At 36.9% G+C, this 19,610-nt stretch overlaps 1 protein-coding gene, 1 non-coding gene and 1 pseudogene across 22 annotated transcripts in view; all 3 read left to right on the top strand.

Annotated features, from left to right (window-relative positions):
- The window catches only part of Cdk19 (cyclin dependent kinase 19), a 183,978-nt gene that overhangs the window by 107,065 nt on the left and 57,303 nt on the right, over positions 1-19,610 (top strand). For 20 of the 21 annotated variants that reach the window (XM_087208734.1, XM_087208743.1, XM_004873987.4 and 17 more), the window contains 2 exons: positions 18,389-18,499; positions 19,308-19,448. In XM_087208734.1, the coding sequence (XP_087064860.1) occupies positions 18,389-18,499; positions 19,308-19,448 (252 nt within the window). Of the gene's footprint in view, positions 1-18,388; positions 18,500-19,307; positions 19,449-19,610 lie in introns of those variants that run through there. The other variant, XM_013068970.3, reaches the window with a different exon arrangement.
- On the top strand, positions 7,590-8,843 carry LOC101708328 (tubulin-specific chaperone A pseudogene; annotated as a pseudogene).
- Positions 17,906-18,062, top strand: LOC147828713 (U1 spliceosomal RNA). Its single transcript, XR_015450339.1, has one exon. It is a non-coding gene; the product is annotated as a U1 spliceosomal RNA (small nuclear RNA).

Below are 19,610 nucleotides of genomic sequence, written 5' to 3'. Positions count from 1 at the left end.
TCATTACCTATCTTTATTCCTTTTATTTCTTTCTCTTGTCTAATTGCCGTGGCTAATGTTGCCAGAACTATATTGAACAGGAGTAGTGATAGTGGACATCCTTGTCTTGTTCCTGATTTTAGTGTGAAGGATTTTAGTTTTTGACCATTTAGTATGATATTGGCTGTTGGTTTTTCATAGATGGCTTCTATCAGTTTGAGGTAGAGACCATCTATTCCAATTTTTTGTAGGGTTTTTATCATAAATGCTTGTTGGATTTTGTCAAATGCTTTTTCTGCGTCTATGGAGATAATCATATGGTTTTTGTCCTTGGCTCTATTGACATAGTGTATTACATTGATTGATTTTCGTATATTGAACCATCCCTGCATCCCTGGGATGAATCCCACTTGGTCAGGGTGTATGATCTTCTTGATGATCTTCTGCATTCTGTTTGCCATTATCTTATTAAGGATTTTTGCATCTGTGTTCATTAGTGAGATTGGCCTATAGTTCTCTTTTTCAGTTGGGTCTTTCTCTGCTTTGGGGATCAAGGTGCTGCTTGCTTACAGGAATGAATTTGGGAGTATTGCTTCCCTTTCAATTTCATTGAAGAGTTTAAACAGTAGTGGCAGCAGTTCCTCTCTAAATGTCTTGTAGAATTCAGCAGTGAAGCCATCAGGGCCTGGGCTTTTCTTAGTTGATAAGTTTTTAATCACATTTTCAATTTCATTGGTTGATATTGGGTTGTTCAGAATTTTTAGGTCTTCTTCGTTCAACTTTGGTAATTCGTATGTATCTAGGAATCTGTGCATTTCTTCTGTGTTGTCCATCTTATTGGGGTATAGGTTCTGGAAGTAGGTATTGATGATTCTCTGGATTTCTGCTGGGTCTGTTGTCATTTCACCCTTTTCATTCCTAATTGCATGGATTTGGGCCTTTTCTTTCCTTTTTCTCACAAGGTTGGCTAAAGGTTTATCAATTTTGTTGATTCTTTCGAAGGACCAACTCTTGGCTTCATTGATTTTTTTATAACATTCTCTTAGTCTCCATTGCATTGATTTCTCCCCTGATCTTTATAATTTCCTCCCTTGTATGAGCTCTGGGGTTGTCCTGCTCTTCTTTTTCTAGAAGCTTGAGGTTCAGCATCAGGTTGTTTAATTGGGCTCGTTCTGTTTTCCTACTATGCGTATTCACTGCTATGAATTTCCCTCATAAGACTGCTTTCATATGTCCCATAGATTCCAATATGTTGTATTGTCATTGTCATTTAATAGAAGGAACTGTCTGATTTCTTCTTTAATTTCCTCTGTGACCCATTGGTTGTTCAGAAGTGTGTTGTTCAATTTCCACATGTTTATGAAATTTTTTGAGTTTCTTTTGCTATGGATCTCCAATTTCATCGCCCCATGGTCTGATGATGTACAGGAAATAACTTCAGTTCCTTTGCACTTACTTAAACATGTTCTATGTGTGAGTATGTGGTCTGTTTTTGAGAATGACCCATGTGCAGCTGAGTGGGGTGGATGACTCTGTAAACATCTGTTAAATTCATTTATACAGGAGTTCAATTGAGTTCTAGTATTTCATTACTTATTTTTTGTCTAGTTTATCTATCTTTTTGTGATAGTGGGGTATTGAGGTCCCCCAGTACAATTGTATTTGTGCATATATGATTTTTCATGTTTGTTACCATTTGTTTTATATAGTTGGGTGCTCTAGTGTTTGTTGCATAGATATTTATGATTGTCATCTCTTCCTGTTGGATTGTTCCCTTTCCAAGGATGTAGTGTCCTTCTTCGTCTCTCTTAATCAGTGTTGGTTTGAAATCTACTTGATCTGCAAAGAGGATAGCTACTTTGCTTTTTTTCGGGTTTCCGTAACATGGAGTATTGTTTTCCACCCTTTAACTTTCAGCCTATGAGTTTCCTTTTGAATTAAGTGTGTTTCTTGTATGCATGATATTATTGGATTTTGCTTCTTGACCCATTCTTCCAGTCTATTTGTTTTGATTGGTGAATTGTGACCATTAACATTGATGGTTATAACTGATATATATTGACTTGTCATTGCCATGACTTTTTCTTTTTGTTGGGTTCTCCCTCTTTACATTTAATTTCTTGTCATGCCAGATGGGTTCATTCTGCTTTGCTTCCTGCGGTTGTGATCCTCATTGTCTGTTTCTAGGATGTTGTCTACAATTTTTTGGAGTGCTGGTTTGGTATTCATGAAGTTCCCAAGGTGCTGTTTTTTGTCACGAAAGTATCTTTTTTCTCTATCACTTTTGAAAGAAAGCTTTGGAGGGTACATCAATCTGGGTTGGAGGCTGTTTTCCTTTAGGGCTTGGAATACATCACTCCAAGCTCTTTTTGCCTTGAGGGTTTGCGTTGAGAAATCTGCTGTGATTCTGATGGGCTTTCCTGTGTATGTGATTTGTTTCTTTTCTCTAACTGCTTGTAGATCTTTGTTCTTCTGTTGATTTTCTGGAATCTTAACAATTATATGCCTATGTGTAGATTTTTTTAAATTTATCATGGCCTTTAGAGTCCTATATTCCTGATTTATCTGTATGTCAAGTTCTTTTCCCCAGCTTTGGAAGTTTTCTGCCATTACTTCTATGAAGAGTTTTTTTATGTCACCTGCACTGTCTCCTCTTTATTCATTGACTCTAATCAGTCTTATGTTATTCTTCTTTGCATCGTCTAGCAGCTGCTGGATTGATTTCTCATGGTCTGTTACTATTTTACAGAAATTTTTCTTTTCCTGTTCACTAATTGCAATCTTGTCTTCTATATCTGAAATTCTGTCCTCACGTTGGCTCATCTGCTGTGTAGACTTTCAATGCAGTTTTTGATCTCCTGGAAATCTGTTTGTATCTGTTTTTTGATTCCATTTGTTTCCTATGTTGGGATTCCATCATGTTCCTCAGCTCTTTTGTAGATTAATCAATCATATCTTACACTAGGAGCACAGTATCTGCTATTATCTGAGAAATTATTTCTGATTTCATTTTTTCCAGATCCTCTTTTGTTACCAGTTAAGGGAGTCCAGGTGGGTGAATATCAGAGTGTTCCATCTCATTTCCCTTTGGGGTTGCTGTAGGTGATCTGGAGGTTTGTTTATGTGTTTTCTCATTTCCGATGGGGCAGGGGACTGCTCTTGGCATCTACTCGGCTCAACTGCTCTGTGCTATGAGCGGTGCATCGGCGACCCAGAAGCCCCTTCTTCTCAGCTGGGAGTGGTGGAATGGTGGCCCAGAAGCTGCTACTTCGGGCTTGGAGTGGCAGACCAGCAGCCTAGAAGCCCATTCCTCTGGGCTGGGTGCAGTGGAAGGTCGGCTTGGAAGCCCTTTCCTCTCGGTGGGGAGCGGTGGAATGGAGATAAGGTCTTTGTATATGTATTTTGTTTGAAGTTTTTATCAGGAATGCACATTGGATTTTGTCAAAGGCTTTTTCTGCATCAATTGAGATGATCATGTGATTTTTTTCCTTGCTTCTGTTTATGGGATATATTACATTTATTGATTTACATGTGTTGAACCATCCTTGCATCCCTGGGATGTATCCTGTGTGGTTGTGACGTATCATCTTTTTGATGATGTGTTGCTTCCTGTTTGCCAGTATGTCACTGAGGAGTTTTGTGTCAGTGTTCATTAAAATGATTGTGCTTTAATTCACTTTTTTGGTTGGGTCCTTTTCTTGTTTTGGAATTAGGATAATGGTAGCTTCCAGAGGTGACTTTGGAATTACTCCTTCCCTTTCAGTTTCATTAAAGAGTTTGAGAATATCAGTGTTTTAAATCTTCCCTAAAGTTCTTTTTGTTTTTGGTCTGGTACTGGGGATTGAACTTAGGACCTTGTGCTTTCGAGGCAGGAGCCAATGAGCTAAATCCCTGGCCTTTTTTTTCCCCATGGTCTCACTGTGTAGTTCAGGTTGGCCGTAACACACTATGTATCCCAGGTTGGCCTCGATTCAAACTTGTAGTGATACTCCTGCCTCAACCTCCAGAGTGCAAGGATTACAGCCATGTACCACCAGGCCCTAAAGTACTTGTAGAATTTGGGAGTGAATCCACTGGGATCTCTTCTTTTCTTAGTTGATACCTTATTAATTCTGCAGTCTCTTTGCCTATTCTCAAAAGTAGTTACTTTAATAAGCCTTTGGATTTTAGTGATTTGAAAGTGCCCCCCCCCCATTTTGTTTTGGTTTGATTGTGTTTTTGCTTGCTTGCTTCGAGGGTTAGATTGGCTAGGGATTTGTCTATTTTGTTTATCCTTTCAAACTAGTTCTTATGTTTTGTATTTTTTTAGGCTTCATTAATTTCTCTTCTGATCTTTATAATTTCTTTCCTTGCACTAGCATTGGGTTTGGATTGTTGTTATTTTTCTAGGACTCTGAGGTGTGTCATTAGGTTATTTATCGGAGCTTGCTCTGTCATTTGATGTGGGCATTCACAGCTGTAAACTTCCTTCTTAAGACTGCTTTCATTGTGTCCCATAGATTTCGGTGTGTTGTAATCACATTATCATTTGGTTCTAGGAACTGTCTTAATTTCTTTCTTGATTTCTTCTGTGATCTATTGATTATTCAAGAGGATATTATTTAATTTCCATGTGTTTGCATGATTTCTGTGATTTGCCATTGAATTCTAGTTTCATTTGATAATTTTGATTGTTTTGCATTTACTTAAACATGCTTTATGGGCTAGCATGTGGTCAGTTTTGAAGAATGAGCCATGTGCTGCTCAAAAGAATTTGTGTTCTGTTATTGTTAGGTGTAACACTGTAGATATCTCTTAAGTCCACTATTTGAAGGTTTGTTTCAGCTCTGATATTTCTTTGTTGTTTTTTTTGTCTCTCTGATCCATTTGTGACATTGGGGTATTGAGGTCTCCTATAATAATAATTGTGTTGGTATTTATCTGATTTTTAAAATGTCTAGTATTGTTTGTTTTATGAAATTGGATGTGCTGGTGTTTGATGCATATATGTTTATAATTATTTTTTCCTGTTGTCTTGTTCCTTTAACCCCTATGTAGTGATCTTTTTTGCCTCTTCTCATCAGTTTTTGCTTGATATCCACTTTGTCTCAAATTACAATAGCTACCCTTGCTTTTTTCTGGGTCCTGTTGCATGGAATATTGTTTTCACATCGTTTGATTTTTCCACTTTTGTATTTCTTTTTGGATTAAATGTGTTTCTTGATCTGTTGTGTATCTGTGTTTTGATTGGTGAATTGAAACCATTCACTTTGTTATTACTGAAAGGTATTGACTTATTCCTCTCGTATTTTTTTCCTGTTGCTGATCCCCACCCTCACCCCCTGCCCCCATTTCGCTAATTGCTTACCTTTCCTGATGTATTCATTCTATTAGATTGAGGGGGTGGGTATTGGCTTCATTATCTCTTTTTTTTTAAATTTTTTGGCACTGGGATTAAACTCAGAACCTTGCACTTACCAGGCAGGTGAGGAGCCACTGAGCTACATCCCCAGCCCTGGCTTCATTGTTGCTAGGATATCCTTGAGAATTTTTTGTAGTGCTTGTTTGATGGTCATGAATTTTTTGAGGTGTTCTTTGTCATGGAGATACCTTATTTCTCTATCTTTTTTTTAAACCAGGGTCTCACTAGTTCAGGCTGACCTTGATCTCAGTGTATAGCCCAGGCTGGTCTTCAACTCATGGCAGTCCTTCTGCCTCAGCCTCCTGAGTGCTGGGATTATCCGTGTGTGCCACCATACCTGGCCTTCTATCAATTTCGAAAGAATGTTTTGCAGGATATATAAATTTGTATTGGAAGTTGGTATCTTTTATGTATTGAAATACTTCACTCTGTGCTCTGCTGGTCTTTAAAGATTGTGTTTAGAAGTCTGCTGTAATTATAATGGAATTGCCGGGCATGGTGGTGGGTGCCTGTAATCCCAGCACTGTGGCTGAGGCAGGTGAGGAGGATCACTGCAAGTTTGAGGCCAACTCGGGCTACATAATGAGTTAAGGGACAGCCTGAACTACAAGGGGAGACCCTACCTCAAAACAACAAACAAAAAGTTTAATAATAATGGGATTGGTTGATTTTCTCTAACAGCTTTTAAGATTCTGTTCCTGTGTTGAATGTCTGTTATTTTGACTGCGATGTCATGAGAGGTTTGCTCTTGATCGTGGGTATATCATGGCTGTTTGGGGCTTTATATGCCTCACTTATCTATATGTTTAATTCTTTGCCAATATTTGAAAATTTTTCTGCTATTATTTCTTTAAACATTTTTAATGCACTTTGTTTTGTAATTTTATATTTTTTTCAAGTATTCCAATTCTTCTTAATCTTCTTTGTGTCATCTAGCAGCTGTTGAATCCATTTTTCATGTTCTCTTGTTGTTTTAGGGTATCTCTGAATACAGTAGTGCCTCAGTTCACGAATGCTTCTGTTTGAAAATAAAAGCATTTGGCAAAATTTTGCTTCTGTTTGCTAACTCTGCAGGGGTGACAGACAAAACCATAGCCATCTTCCCCACACAAACACAAATGTAGCCATCTTCCCCAAAATCATAGAACAAATTAAGTTTGTAAACCAAGGACCACATCCCTATCTTTTAATTCTGATATTCTGACCTTACATTGGTTACTTCTGCTATCCATACTGTCAGTATAATTTTTAACCTCCTGGATTTCTGTTTGGAACCTTTTCATGAACTCTAGTTCTTTTCTAAACTAGTCACTTACATTTTATATCATTTTGTTTAGCTCAGGTTGGTCTTTATTAGTGTCTTCTTTAAGCTCCCTGATTGTTTTGTTTATTACCTCCATTATCTGATTAGTTATATTTTCTGTGAGCTCTCTGAGCTCCTAATTGATCTGTGTTTTAATCTTCTGTGTTATCTTTTCAAATAATTCTGCAGTGTAACTTTTGCTTTCTTCCCCCTCAGTGCCCCATAGATTGGCTTTGGAGGAGTTGGGAGTTCTGGGAAGCATTTTGTTGCCTTGTCTTCTTATGTTTCTGTTGTTTTGTTTTGTGCTTAGGTATGTGGTTGCTTATAGTGGAAAGACTTTGGTGTTAGTGTGGAGATCTCTTTAGTTTGTTTTTCGGTGATTCACTCAGGCCATGGCTAACCTATAGCCTTTTGCTTCTGTCCCAAGATTATCCCTTCTGTTAATATGGGAGGGGGGAATGAAATGTAATTGGCCCAGCATCCAGCTCTTCAGTAATGGACTGCAGTATTGTTAATGTCATACAGGTAATCTGGGTATTGGCATGCAGAGAAAATCTACTAATAGCAACAACTGTGCCACCCTGGCAATATCTAGTAAATCAGGAAGAGTAATATCATCCACAACAAATTGGATGTTGACATACAATAAGAATCAATAATGCACCATCTTTAACCCTAGGAAAAAACCTAAAATTATAAACACTAAGACCAAATGTTGACATATTCCAAATACCTACTAAATGCAGTAACTATACCTCCACCAGTGATAGAACAGAATTCAACAGTAGTAACATAGAATGAACTAGTTATCTAAATAATCTTAATGGTTATACTGTTGCAGATGGGGGGCGGGTTCATTGCGAGAATGCAAAAATAAAAAAATTATTTTATTTTATTTTATTTATTTATTGGGTACTGGGGATCAAACTCGGGACCTTGTGCCTGCCTGCAGGCGGTGGAACCACTGAGCTAAATCCCCAGCCCAAGAAAAATTTAAAATTAAGATGAGAGGGAAAAGTGAGCGAAGGATCTTATTATGAAGTAAAAATAATTTATAGGATTAAAGGCAACATAAAAAGAAAACACAAATAGAAGATAAAAGGATAGAAGGTAGAAAAAAATATAGAGAATAAAAAATAGAAAAAATTAAAAGCAAAAAGAAGCACAGAAAGAAGAAGAATCTACAAACAGAAAAATATTTTTTCCTCTTTTTTTTTTTTGGTACTGGGGATCGAACTTGTGACCTTGTGCTTGCTTGCGAGGCAGGCACGGTGCCACTGAACTAAATCCCTGGCCCCTTCCTCTAAAAGTTTGATTAAGTGGTTTCCTTCTAGGATCCACAGTTTTGGAGTTCAGCAAGTGTTGTTTTTGTTCACCTAGCCTTATGGCCTATGGGTTTGTGAGGTGCGCCCCCTATACCAGAGGTTCCTCTGTTTACCTCATCTGTAGCAGTGTCCATGGCAAGATGTGTCCTTATTCATGTTGGTGTACAATGAAGGCTGTCAGACCTCAGATCTGTACTGGATGTTAACAGCAGGGCAAGGGTTCAAGAAACTTAATGGTGGCATGCGTTCGGGCCGCTTCTCCACCGCCCCGCTCTGTTGCCCTCATGGCCCCGCCAGCCCAGCGCCCCTCCTTCCCTTGCATCCAGGCACCATGGCCGATCCTCGCGTGAGGCAGATCAAGATCAAGACCGGCATGGTGAAGCGATTGGTCAAAGAAAAAGTGATGTATGAAAAAGAAGCAAAGCAACAAGAAGAAAAGAATGAAAAAATGAAAGCTGAAGATGGCGAAAATTATGCCATTAAAAAGCAAGCAGAGATCCTGCAAGAGTCCCGGATGATGATCCCAGATTGCCAGCTCAGGTTAGAGGCGGCTTATACTGACCTTCAGCAAATATTAGAAAGTGAAAAAGATTTGGAAGAAGCTGAAGAATGTAAAGAAGCACGTTTAGTTTTGGATTCAGTGAAGTTAGAAGCCTGAAACTTTTCTGTACAGAATGTTTTTCCATTAAATCCTGGGGTCTATTCGTTATTTTTACCACTGCTGAGTGTTCGAGTAGTATGAGAATGTGATTCTTTTTATGCAGTTGCAAATATTTTTCTTTGCATAATTTAATATGTCAAATAAATGAGTTCATCTAATAAATTGTTTATTTCATACTTAAAAAAAAAACAAACGAAAAGAAACTTAATGGTGGCAGGCACTTTCACACCCAGCTGTTTCTGAGTGCAACTCAAGCCAGGCCTGGCTTCTCACTGCAGGAAGTGGGGCCGTGTCCTTCCTAGTCTGACTTTAAACTTTTCAGGGGATCTGTTTCTAGCCCACCCCTTTTCTGAAGCTGTCTCCCATGATTGTTTCTCACCCAGTGACTGTGGGAAGGTAACACTGGAACCCTGAAGTGAAGTTTTTATTTAGTTATTCTGAATCCCAGATTTAAATATCCTGAAATGGCATCTGATCAAGCACTCTCTGGCTAAATGGCAGGTACTCCCACCTGAATTTCTCTCTGGCTGTTGTCTGACCTTTGGAAAGAGTCCTCAGAGCAATTAGGAGTCCCCTTAGAGCAAAATGCTCCACACTGTTTTTGAAGTTCACAAGGGTAGTTGGCTCTGCTACTGTTTGGATCTCCCATCCCCAAGCACTTACCACCATGCTTCTGGGGAGCCCAGTTAGCCTCCTCACTAGTGTAAGATCCAGAAAGAGTCCAAATTATTTCCTTTTCTCTGTGTTGTGAGCCACCTTTCAACCTTCTTTATAACTTCTAATTTTTTCTGTCAGTTTTTTCCTGATTCCTAATGATCTATGTATCTATTTTTCCTCTTTGACAGGTTGTTATTTTCCAAGGTTTGAATTCCGGATCTTGGAGAAACTGGATTTTGCTACCAATCTCCACTCTGCCATTTTCTTTCTCCCACTTTTCTTTGTTTTCCTAACAGTATTCCCTCCAGTGGTTTCTTTTTTTCTGAGCAGACATTCTGAGTCTGTGCTATCCTGATTCTCTTAATTTTTTCAATGAGCTCTCTACTAATTGCCTTTTCATACTCTCATGTAAAATGCTTCCTGGGCAATCACTTCTCTATGCTCAGTGACTTCCCAGTTCATCACCTCCAGTTAAGTACTCTATTCTGAACTTCTGATACAGACAACTGGGACCATTGTCAGTATGTGGCATGGACATTTGCAGTTCATCAAGCCTGCTACAAAAATCAACATTGCTCCTCACATCAAACCTGTAATACTTTTCCTTATCTCTAAATTGTACCACTGTCTTTTTCAGTTGCCTATACCATCCTAGATCATTTGTCCTCTAGGAATTACTAAATCCTGTTGTTTCTGTCCTAAAATTGGAGTTAGTGGAATTATTTAATTGCTCTGCCATGAAGCTACAACCCCAGCCCTTTTTTATTTTGTATTTTGAGATGGTTTCACTAATTTGCTGAGGCTGGCCTACAGTTTTTTTGATCTTTCTGTCTCAATAGTAGATTACAGGTATAATCATCTAGAGTTATTGAAATTACAGATAAGCACCATTGTGCCTGAGGGGCCTGCTTATTTTTTTAAAAAAAAATCCCCTGCATTCTATCCTTATTGTTGTGTCTATGTCATGTCTCTCTGTCTCTGTCTCCCTCCCTTCTTCCCTCCCTCTTTTTCTCTCTCCCTCTCTCTCCATAACATATTGGCCTTACTGCTTCCAGAATTAATCTCCTATGGTCAACCCACAGCCTGAATAACTTCTGTCAAGTTTGTGTGAGAGCTTAAAAAGATAACTAAGATGATGTGTTGATATACTGACTTCATTTATAATATGGAATGAACAACTATACAATTTGTTTACCATACAAATAGTATATATTTATATATAAAACAATATGATATATAAATAAATAATAGAAAAGATCATTTATCAAATTCCAAATGAGTGATATAGATAATCCCCATAGGGATCTGGAGAAGAAAGAAGTCACTGAGGGTAAAGACCTTAATGAATAGAAAGGAACAAAGGAAATAAAAAGCATGCAAGGACTGATTGGGAGGAAGATGTGTTGGACTAAAAGGGCAAAAGTAAAATATAAATTTAAGTAACAAAGGTAAATGAAATTGGAGTTAGTGAAATTTTAAAAAGACAGACAAGCTTTCTGTGGATACTCTTAACTGTACAGTATACATGATCTGGTTGCCATGTAAGTGAAAACAAAGTCTTTTGATTGTTACCCTGTAGTCTTTTAATTTTACTTAATTTATTGAATGAACTATGTTCCTAATCCCAGCTAGTCATTTATTGTAGTTTCTGCCTTGATGACCAAATAGGTGATTGGGCAATAGATTGTGTTGTTAACCAGAACAAACACATCCTTACACACACACACCCCTCACAGTTTAAAATACCTGCCCACTGAGTTCATGATGCCCACCTAATGCTGAGGTGGGAGGGTCCTGTGAGCCCCAAGAGTTTGAGACCAGCTGGAAAAAACACAGTGAGACCCTGTCTGATAAATGAATAAAATACATGCTTTGGTTATCTTTTGTACATGTATTTGAGCAATGTGATCTCTTAATATTCTTTAATTTTTAGATATATTATTTTAAAAATGTGTTATTTTTGTGACTTCTGTATAAACACTCTGAACTTTATTTTCAATCTTAGAATTCCAAAGGCATTAATGTGTATAATTTGTAATGTGGGAGTAGTCCAAATATATATAGGTTTACTTTTTAGAATCCATTGAAATGTTGAGTATATGTTGTATAGCTGTCTTTTTAGCTTTCAGAAATCATACTTTTTCTTCATTACTATTTTTTTGTTTGTTTTTTGGGGGGGTTTTTGGTACCAGGGATCGAATTCGGGTCCTTGCACTTTCACAGCAGGTGGCGAAACCACTGAGCTAAATCCCCAGCCCTCCATTACTATTTTTGATTAATACAGTAGTTACACATACTAAAAATTGATATACTCCTCCCTCCTGGTGGAGGGATGGAACTCTGGGCCTTTGCACTGAGCTACATCCCAAATTCTTTAGTTAATTAAATAAAATTAATTTATTTTTGGTGCTGGGGATTGAACTCAGGTCCTTGCACTTGCGCAGCAGGCAGTGAAACCACTGAGCTAAATCCCTGGCCCCCAATTCTTTATTTTGAAACAGGGTCTCATTAAGTCAATGAGTTGCCCAGACTGGGACCAAACTTGAAATCATCCTTCCTCAGCCTCCCAGAGTGCTGGGATTACGGGCTTAAACTACCCCACTTGGCTTATAAAAAATACTTAAAGTGATTCTTGGTTTTGAAATGGAAGTTAAAATGTCATAGAGATTTTTTTCTGATACTCGTATTCAAAACACTATTAACATAATATCTTAGAGCTTTGATTTTCAGACTTTTTTTTTCTTTTTTGTGGTGCTGGCTATAAAACCAAGGGCCTTACACCTTCTAGGCAAGCTCTCTACCAGTGAACCATATCTCCAGCCTGATTTTCAAACTTTCAAGACTTTTTAAGTCTATCTTTTCTTACTTTGGCTTTTTTGCATTCTGAAAACCTATGATGAGCAATAGTGATTTTCAGTTATTTTATATTCTAGTCCAGTGCATGTGATTTTCCTTGAGGGGAAAATGCTGGTTACAGCTCATGTAAACTGGCTTCATAATCAACTAATGGATTAAAAACTGCAGTTTGGGGAAAAAAAAGCCTTAGAATGGGTTTTACAAAAATTTTGTTTCTGGCCTGGCTGGTGTGGTCCAGTCTGATCCAGTTCAGTCCCATCTGTACCAGTCTGGTCTGCTCCAATCCCATCAGTTTGACCTGTCCAGTCTGGACTGGTCTGTATCCTTCTGAACTGGTCAGGTCTGTACTGGTCCTGTTTGGTCCGTTCTGTACCCATTTGTACTGGTCTGTGCTGGTCCAGTCTGGTCTGTATTGATCTGGACCTGTCTGGTCTGTACTGGTCTGTACCAGTCTGGTCTGGTTTGGACCAGTGCCGTCATATGTACTGTATGTTCATTTTATGTTTTTCTCTGGAATACATCCATAGGACTGCATTCATTCATTCATTCATTCATTTTTGTTCAGTGCTGGGGACTGAACTCAGGGCCTTTGCATTGAATTACATCCCTAGTCCTTTTTTGAGACTGGGTCTGGCTAAGTCAGAAAGTTACCCAGGCTGGGCCAGAATTTTCTATCTTCCTGCCTTGACCTCCCAGAGTATTGGGATTATAGGTGTGCACCACCACACCTGGCCAGGAGTGCCTTTTTAATGTAAACCTGCCTTATAAGATTTTTTTCAGAAATTGAAAAATGAGCATCCTGTTTTCCATTTTAGCCCTAAGACAGTTTTACAGTGAAGTTCCAGTGGGTGTACTTGGTAAATTCTTCGTGGAGTGGATGGTGCTCCCCAGTCTCCTTCCTTCCTTTTCACTTCATTTTTTTTTTTTTTTTTTTTTAAGACAAGGTCTCCCTGTGTAGTTCAGGCTGACCTTGAACTCACTGTGTAGTCCAGATACCTACTTCATACTAGGAATTTCAGGGAAGGCTTCTTAAAGAAGTAATAAATAGTCTTTTCTAAAAACCTAGTAGGCATTAATCAGCCAAAGAGGATGGGGAGACTCTTTCCAGACCTTATCAGGTAGAGAGGATAGCACATGTGTAAATAGGGTTTCTTTAAATAGATGAGAGTTCATGTACGATATTTAAGAGGCAAAGTATGTAGTACATAGTGACTGAACACTGATTGACTACAAGGTTTTGAACCTCCTTGTTTGGGAAATACTGGTGTCATTGTAGGAATATAGAACACTAAACAGATAGAGGTGGGTAAGAGATACTGAGTTTTGAATCTGTGGAGTTTGAGGTACAGTGAAATTTATATATGCACAGCTGGAAACATGTCAGTTTAGGAATGTGGCTAGAGGTAGAGATCAAAATGTGAGACTGCATAAAGCTCAGGTATGTGAGTAAGAGGTCAAGAGAAACTGAAGAACAGAAAAAGGAAAAGAAAAATAAGGACACAGTTTTGGAAAAAAGTTCTTTTCAAACATATAAATATGGAGTTTCATATATCTCTGTTAGACTGATTACATGCAGAAGTTGAAGTCAGGGAGAAAAAGAAACCAGACTGTTACAAAACAGAAAGTAACTTTCATAGAGCCCTAATATTATAGAATCTGCTAAAGGAGTGTTTCATACACTTTGTGAGGAAATGCTATGTCATTTTCATCACAGCGTATTTCTCCCTAATGAGTATCTTTGATTACCTTGAATGTTTAATATTTTCAACTTAAACAACTGTAGCAGCTCCTGTTTTTCAAGAATTTATTATATCCACCAGGTATTCTACATAGATTGTCTCATTTAGCCCTAACATCCTTGCAAATAGTGGTGATTATAAGAGTAAAAACTGTAATATTTCAAGGGCTTAATCTGTTCCAGGCATTGTGTTATGTACTTAATCTCTTTTATTTTTTATTCCTTATAGAAACTGTGTTTATGTTTGCAAATAGGTATCTTTATTTTTCCATAACACTGGAAGGGTTAAATAACTTGTTTTGTGTTATACTGCTAGTTAAGTCAGTACTCAGACTCATCTCTGAATTGTAAAACTTGTTTTTGTATTATACATGCTGCCATATTTTTACTTGTACTTGATGGCAGTAGGGAACACTGACTCCCTGGAGCCTATGACTGGTACCTAAGGGATGACACTCAAGTAAAGTAAAACAAAAATTAGAGCCACCTTGAGCCAGGCCTGGGTTACTGTCTTTATTGACCCCTTTTCAGAGTATGAGTGCCACCTGCTGGAAGGTTACAATGCAAGTGATATGCTTTGGGTGTGAAAGTGTAAAGTTGTAAAACTTTAATTCTTAAATTACAGTTTTAGGAATCCCAGAGCATTTCAGTATTAGCAGATGTCCTGATTTACCATAAAGCACATTACTTCATTTATCTTCTGTTCAATGGGAGAGGGAAGGGGGCATCCTACATTGAAAAAGATAATGTACCTAGCTTTCTAAAATAAACTCATTGACACTGTTCTCACAAGGGGAAAGATTGCTAGTCATATGAATCATTTTGTTATTTAAAATATTTATGTATTTTCCATTACTGGGTTTTCAACCCTCACACTGAGCTACATCCCCAGCAATTTTTTGTTGGTTTTGTTTTGGTTTTTGAGATGGCATCATCTTAAATTGTCCAGGCTGGGCTCAAACTTGTGATCTTCTTGCCTCAGCCTCCCAAAGTTTTGGGATTGCAGGTGTTATACCATTATTCCTGGCTATTTTGTTATTTTGTAAGTGATTAAACAAGATTAGAAAATTGGATTAACTGAGGTAATTGAGTTACATTAAGTCCCTAACTTACGAACATTCAAGTTTTGAGCTTTCACAGATACCAACAGACTTCACATTAGGAATATTCATAGATGCGAACAAGTCGCAGAAGTAGCTCTCCCTAACCCTAACCCTGTACCACCATTTTAAGGTATCTGTAAAAGTAAAACTAGTTTATTTACAGTATTTTTATGTGTGTTTGGATTTATATGCTTTACATTATGTATTTGTGTCAAAGATGTATGATTGAAATATAAGAAGATTTCGAATTCCCTTGAAAAGAGGAATGTGGAACTCATGGAGGCATCATACTTTGATGTAGAGAATTAAAGAGGAAGAAGGATATGTAGATAAAAAAACAAATAGATTCTGGCATTTTTTTAGTTGAACATAAGAATCAGGATCCTAAAAAGTTTAGGATTCTAACTTTAGATTACTGTACATTTTATTCAGGACAGTAAAAAGTGAATACTTTTAACAGTTACTTTTATACCTTAAAAGGAGATGAGATAAAATATTGACATGTATGTTGAATATTGTTCATTAGGCTCCATTGGGATCATGTTACTATGCTGTATCTGGTACAGATATTGTTAGCATTTAGTGTGGTTGATAGGAAAATCATAGTCTCCTTAACTTCTAAATAAAGTGTATTTGTAGTTGCATAATGTCAAACTGAACAAATATTTGTGAGTTGATATTAAAGTTAACTGGTAAAATATGGTTTTTCTAGGAGTTCCACAAAGTGTCAGTATGAGAAGCAGAGATAATATCCTATTTGACACGTGGATTTCTAGAAAGAAAGGGCTTTTGGAGTGTGTGTATTTTTTCAAGTTATGAGTGTGCTTATTGTGGAAGACTTGTAAGTAGAAAAATAGTGCATACCTGTAACCTCAGCTACTTGAAAGGTTGAGGAAAGAGAATCACAAGTTTGAGGGCAGCCGGGCAGCTTAGTGGCACCCTGCCTCAAAAGAAAATCAATAAAAGAAGAAGGGCTAGTGATGTGTCCCCTTGGGTTCAATTTCAGTAATGAAAAAGAAACCCCATATTTCATACTAATAATTACTATTAATGTCATAGTGTAGTTCCTATTTTATAAACATATTTAATATTTTGTAGTCTTTTATATTATATCACATTATAACATGTCTTTTTCATGTAATTAAAAACTAGTGTGTATATTTGAGACTACAATATGTAGATATGCCATAATTATCAGTTTTCTTATTGAAACACTGTCTCAAAAAACAAACAAGCAAACTAATTCATGGGACAAATATTTATTGAGTGCTTATTATGTGCTAGGAGCCATTTTAAGCACTGGGGATATAAAACCAACAAAAATCTTTGCCTGTATAAAGCTTTTATGTTAATGGAGACTGACAGTAAACAATATAAAAATGCTCATGTCAGTTCAAGTGAGATGCTTCTGTACAATGACTGTTATTCAGAGGTAGTATTCAGATGATTTTTACATGATTTGCAGCATAGGTACTCAACTTTATTCAAGTTATTAGAATGGGTAAGCAATTTATTTGCCTCATTGATCTATTTATATGTATTGTCTTTCCTACCACATTGTGGAAATCAAAGACAAGGACTTTCGCTGTAGAGGAAAATACAGGGACTTTGGAGTCAGGGAAATCTGTTCAAGTCCAATCCCTTCTCTCTGTCCTGTTGGTCAAGTTAATCTTATCACTCTGAACCTTAGGTTCTTCATGCAATATAGAGTTATTATTAGGATTGAATGAGAAGTTGCATATAATACTTTTGCATATTAAAAGTATTTAATAAAGAAAATATTCAATAAATGTTTTCTTCCTTTTGCTTTGCAAGTGCTTTGGATCAGATTCCTTTTTCTCTTTTGTGTCTTCCACAGAGCTTCTTTTTTTTTTTTTCTTTTCTTTTTTTTTTAGATAGGCTCTGGCTGTGTAGCATAGGATAGCCTCAAACTTGTGATCCTTCTGTCTGCCTCAGCCTCTCAAGTACAGGGGTTGCAAGCATGTGCCACCATGTTTAAAAAGCTTTACATTTAAAAGGCATTAAAATATTTATCAAACTGAATATGTTTCTTTCTGCCTATTAAATCTGAACCCTGGTTAAGGATAGCCTGAGGTAAGCATATTTATAAGGCTTTTTACCTTAGTGGTTAATGTTACTGTTACTAAATATTTTATCAAGCAGTTTTCTGTTATGTGCCAAAGACTTGAGTTTTCACTTACTGATTTAGTCTATTTTTCCTCTTTATTGTTGGAGGGTAGCTCAAAGATTTTTTTAAGGCCTATTCCGTTTTTTTCTATTTCTAGGATCACCTCTGTGTTAGTCAGCTGACATTATCTCAGTCTAATATAAGGGACAAGGTTTATATTGACTTATGGTTTCAGAGGTGTCAGTCTGTGCTTGCTTGGTCTTGTTGCTTTGGGCCTGTGACAGTACAGTACATGATGACAGGAGCACATGGCGATGGGGTCTGTCACCTCATGACTTTTGGGAAGCAAAGAAAGAAACGAGGAGAAAGGAGAGATCAGGGTCCCGGTATCCCCTCAAAGGCACATAACTCTACAACCTAACTTCCTTTCATGAGGCCCAACCTCCAGGCTCCACCACTACCCAATAACTACATAAGTTGGGCACCAAACTGTCAACACATGCGACTTTGGGGGGACATTCAAGATCTAAACCATAGTAACTTATAACTCCAGTTTTTAACAGTGGACATATTACATTATATATCATTTTCACTACTTCTATTCGCTACTCTCTTTTAATGGCACTACTCTAGACATGAGTAAGAATAGGAATTGTTGGATCTCCTTTTGTCAAATATACTGCACCAATACTGTGCTAGGGTGGATATAAACAGTATAAACACATGATTTCTGCCTCTCAAGAAGTTATTCCTCATACTTACCTGACCGGGGAGAACCATGATCATGAAGGTGATTGTCATGAAGGCTTATCCATTGCACTCCAGATGTGCTGACCCCTGAGATTTCCCTAAATGTGGGAAACTTGAATGCCTAATTTGTGGTAATGGGACTGCATTTGTACTTTCTCCAGGATTAAGGGAAGAAGCTATTTTTTTTTTAGTAAAAAAAGCCCAAATTTAATTAATTTTTTAGTGATACAATATTACTTTTGGGTAGTACTGCTATATGCTTCACCATTTAAAATTATAAAAGCACACATACACACTGAAAAGGGATCAAAAGACATGTACGAAGGTCTTGACAGAGCTTATCTCTGAGTAGTGGTAATTTGGACACTATTTTTTAAAACTCTTGCTTGTGTTTTCTAAATTTTTTTTAAAAATTCATTTTGAAATTATAAGAAATTGGTCAATCCCCTCACAGTGATCTGGTGGTCTGTCTTTTTCTTCCATTCAGCTTTTGCGAGAATTGAAGCACCCTAATGTGATCGCATTGCAGAAGGTGTTCCTTTCTCACAGTGACAGAAAAGTGTGGCTGCTGTTTGATTATGCAGAGCATGACTTATGGGTAAGTCTAAAGTCACTGTATAGGTCTGGTGGTTTTGCACGATATAGAGCCCAGTCTGAATGACTTAATGAGATCCTGTCTCAAAGTAAAAAAATTTAAAAAGGGCTGGGGATATAGAGAAGGGCATGGGTTCAGTCCCTAGTACTGCTCCCTCAAACAAAAACAATAACAAACCCAAATTGAATATGATGATCCAGTTTTATTTATTACAAGGGGATTAAATTCTTCATTTTTCTCTCTCCTTTCCTTCCCCTCCTTTCCAGTTATTTCCTATTTAATATTTACTCCTAGGAATATGTCTTAATTCAGTCTGTACCAAAATAAGGTTTTGTACAAAACCTTTTTTTGAAATTTCCTTTTTTTGAAATTTTGAAATTTCTCAATAGTTTCATTATTGATCATGATATCACCCAAATGCACTTAGTGCTAACTTTTTATAGAATAGTAAAGATTTGTAGTTTTTCTTGTTTTTTTTCTTTTAATCTTTTGTCAGTAAAGGACTTAACTTTATTAGATAGGTACTTAAATATGTACCAACTCTTTGTACCTTTTGGTCCTATTGAATGAAAATCTTAATAGTTTCAGTAAATCTCGTATTAGAACCCCACATTGGTATGGTTACATTCATCCCCCAAAATAGATTCAGTGTTGGTTGCCTTTATTATTAAAATTATTTTCTTTATGTCATTATTGGTCTTTAAAAAGTAATTTTCAATATAGAGCATTTGCTAAAGCCTTGAGTTTTACTAACAAAGATGTTAGCAAAGACTATATATTATTATAGTATATTTTATTTTTAAATTTCTAGCATATAATCAAGTTTCATCGTGCATCAAAAGCAAATAAAAAGCCCATGCAGTTGCCAAGATCTATGGTTAAATCATTACTTTACCAGATTCTTGATGGTATCCATTATCTCCATGCAAACTGGGTGCTTCACAGAGACCTGGTAAGTATATATCTTTAATATTCATCAATATATCTTTTCTCCTTCTTTGAACAGATAATTTTTTTCTTGGTACAATTACAGTGGAACATTAGTTATAAAAAATTTTTGAAATACACATAAATGAAAACAAAAATCATCCATAAACTTAGAATTGAAAGATTA

Source organism: Heterocephalus glaber, unplaced genomic scaffold (genome assembly GCF_053883595.1).
Source record: "Heterocephalus glaber isolate CG9 unplaced genomic scaffold, H.glaber_assembly_v1.0 deba00000942, whole genome shotgun sequence".
Classification (NCBI taxonomy): Eukaryota; Metazoa; Chordata; class Mammalia; order Rodentia; family Bathyergidae; genus Heterocephalus; species Heterocephalus glaber.
The sequence above is the reverse complement of the archived record's forward strand: the minus strand, read 5'-3'. Positions and strand labels throughout refer to the sequence as shown.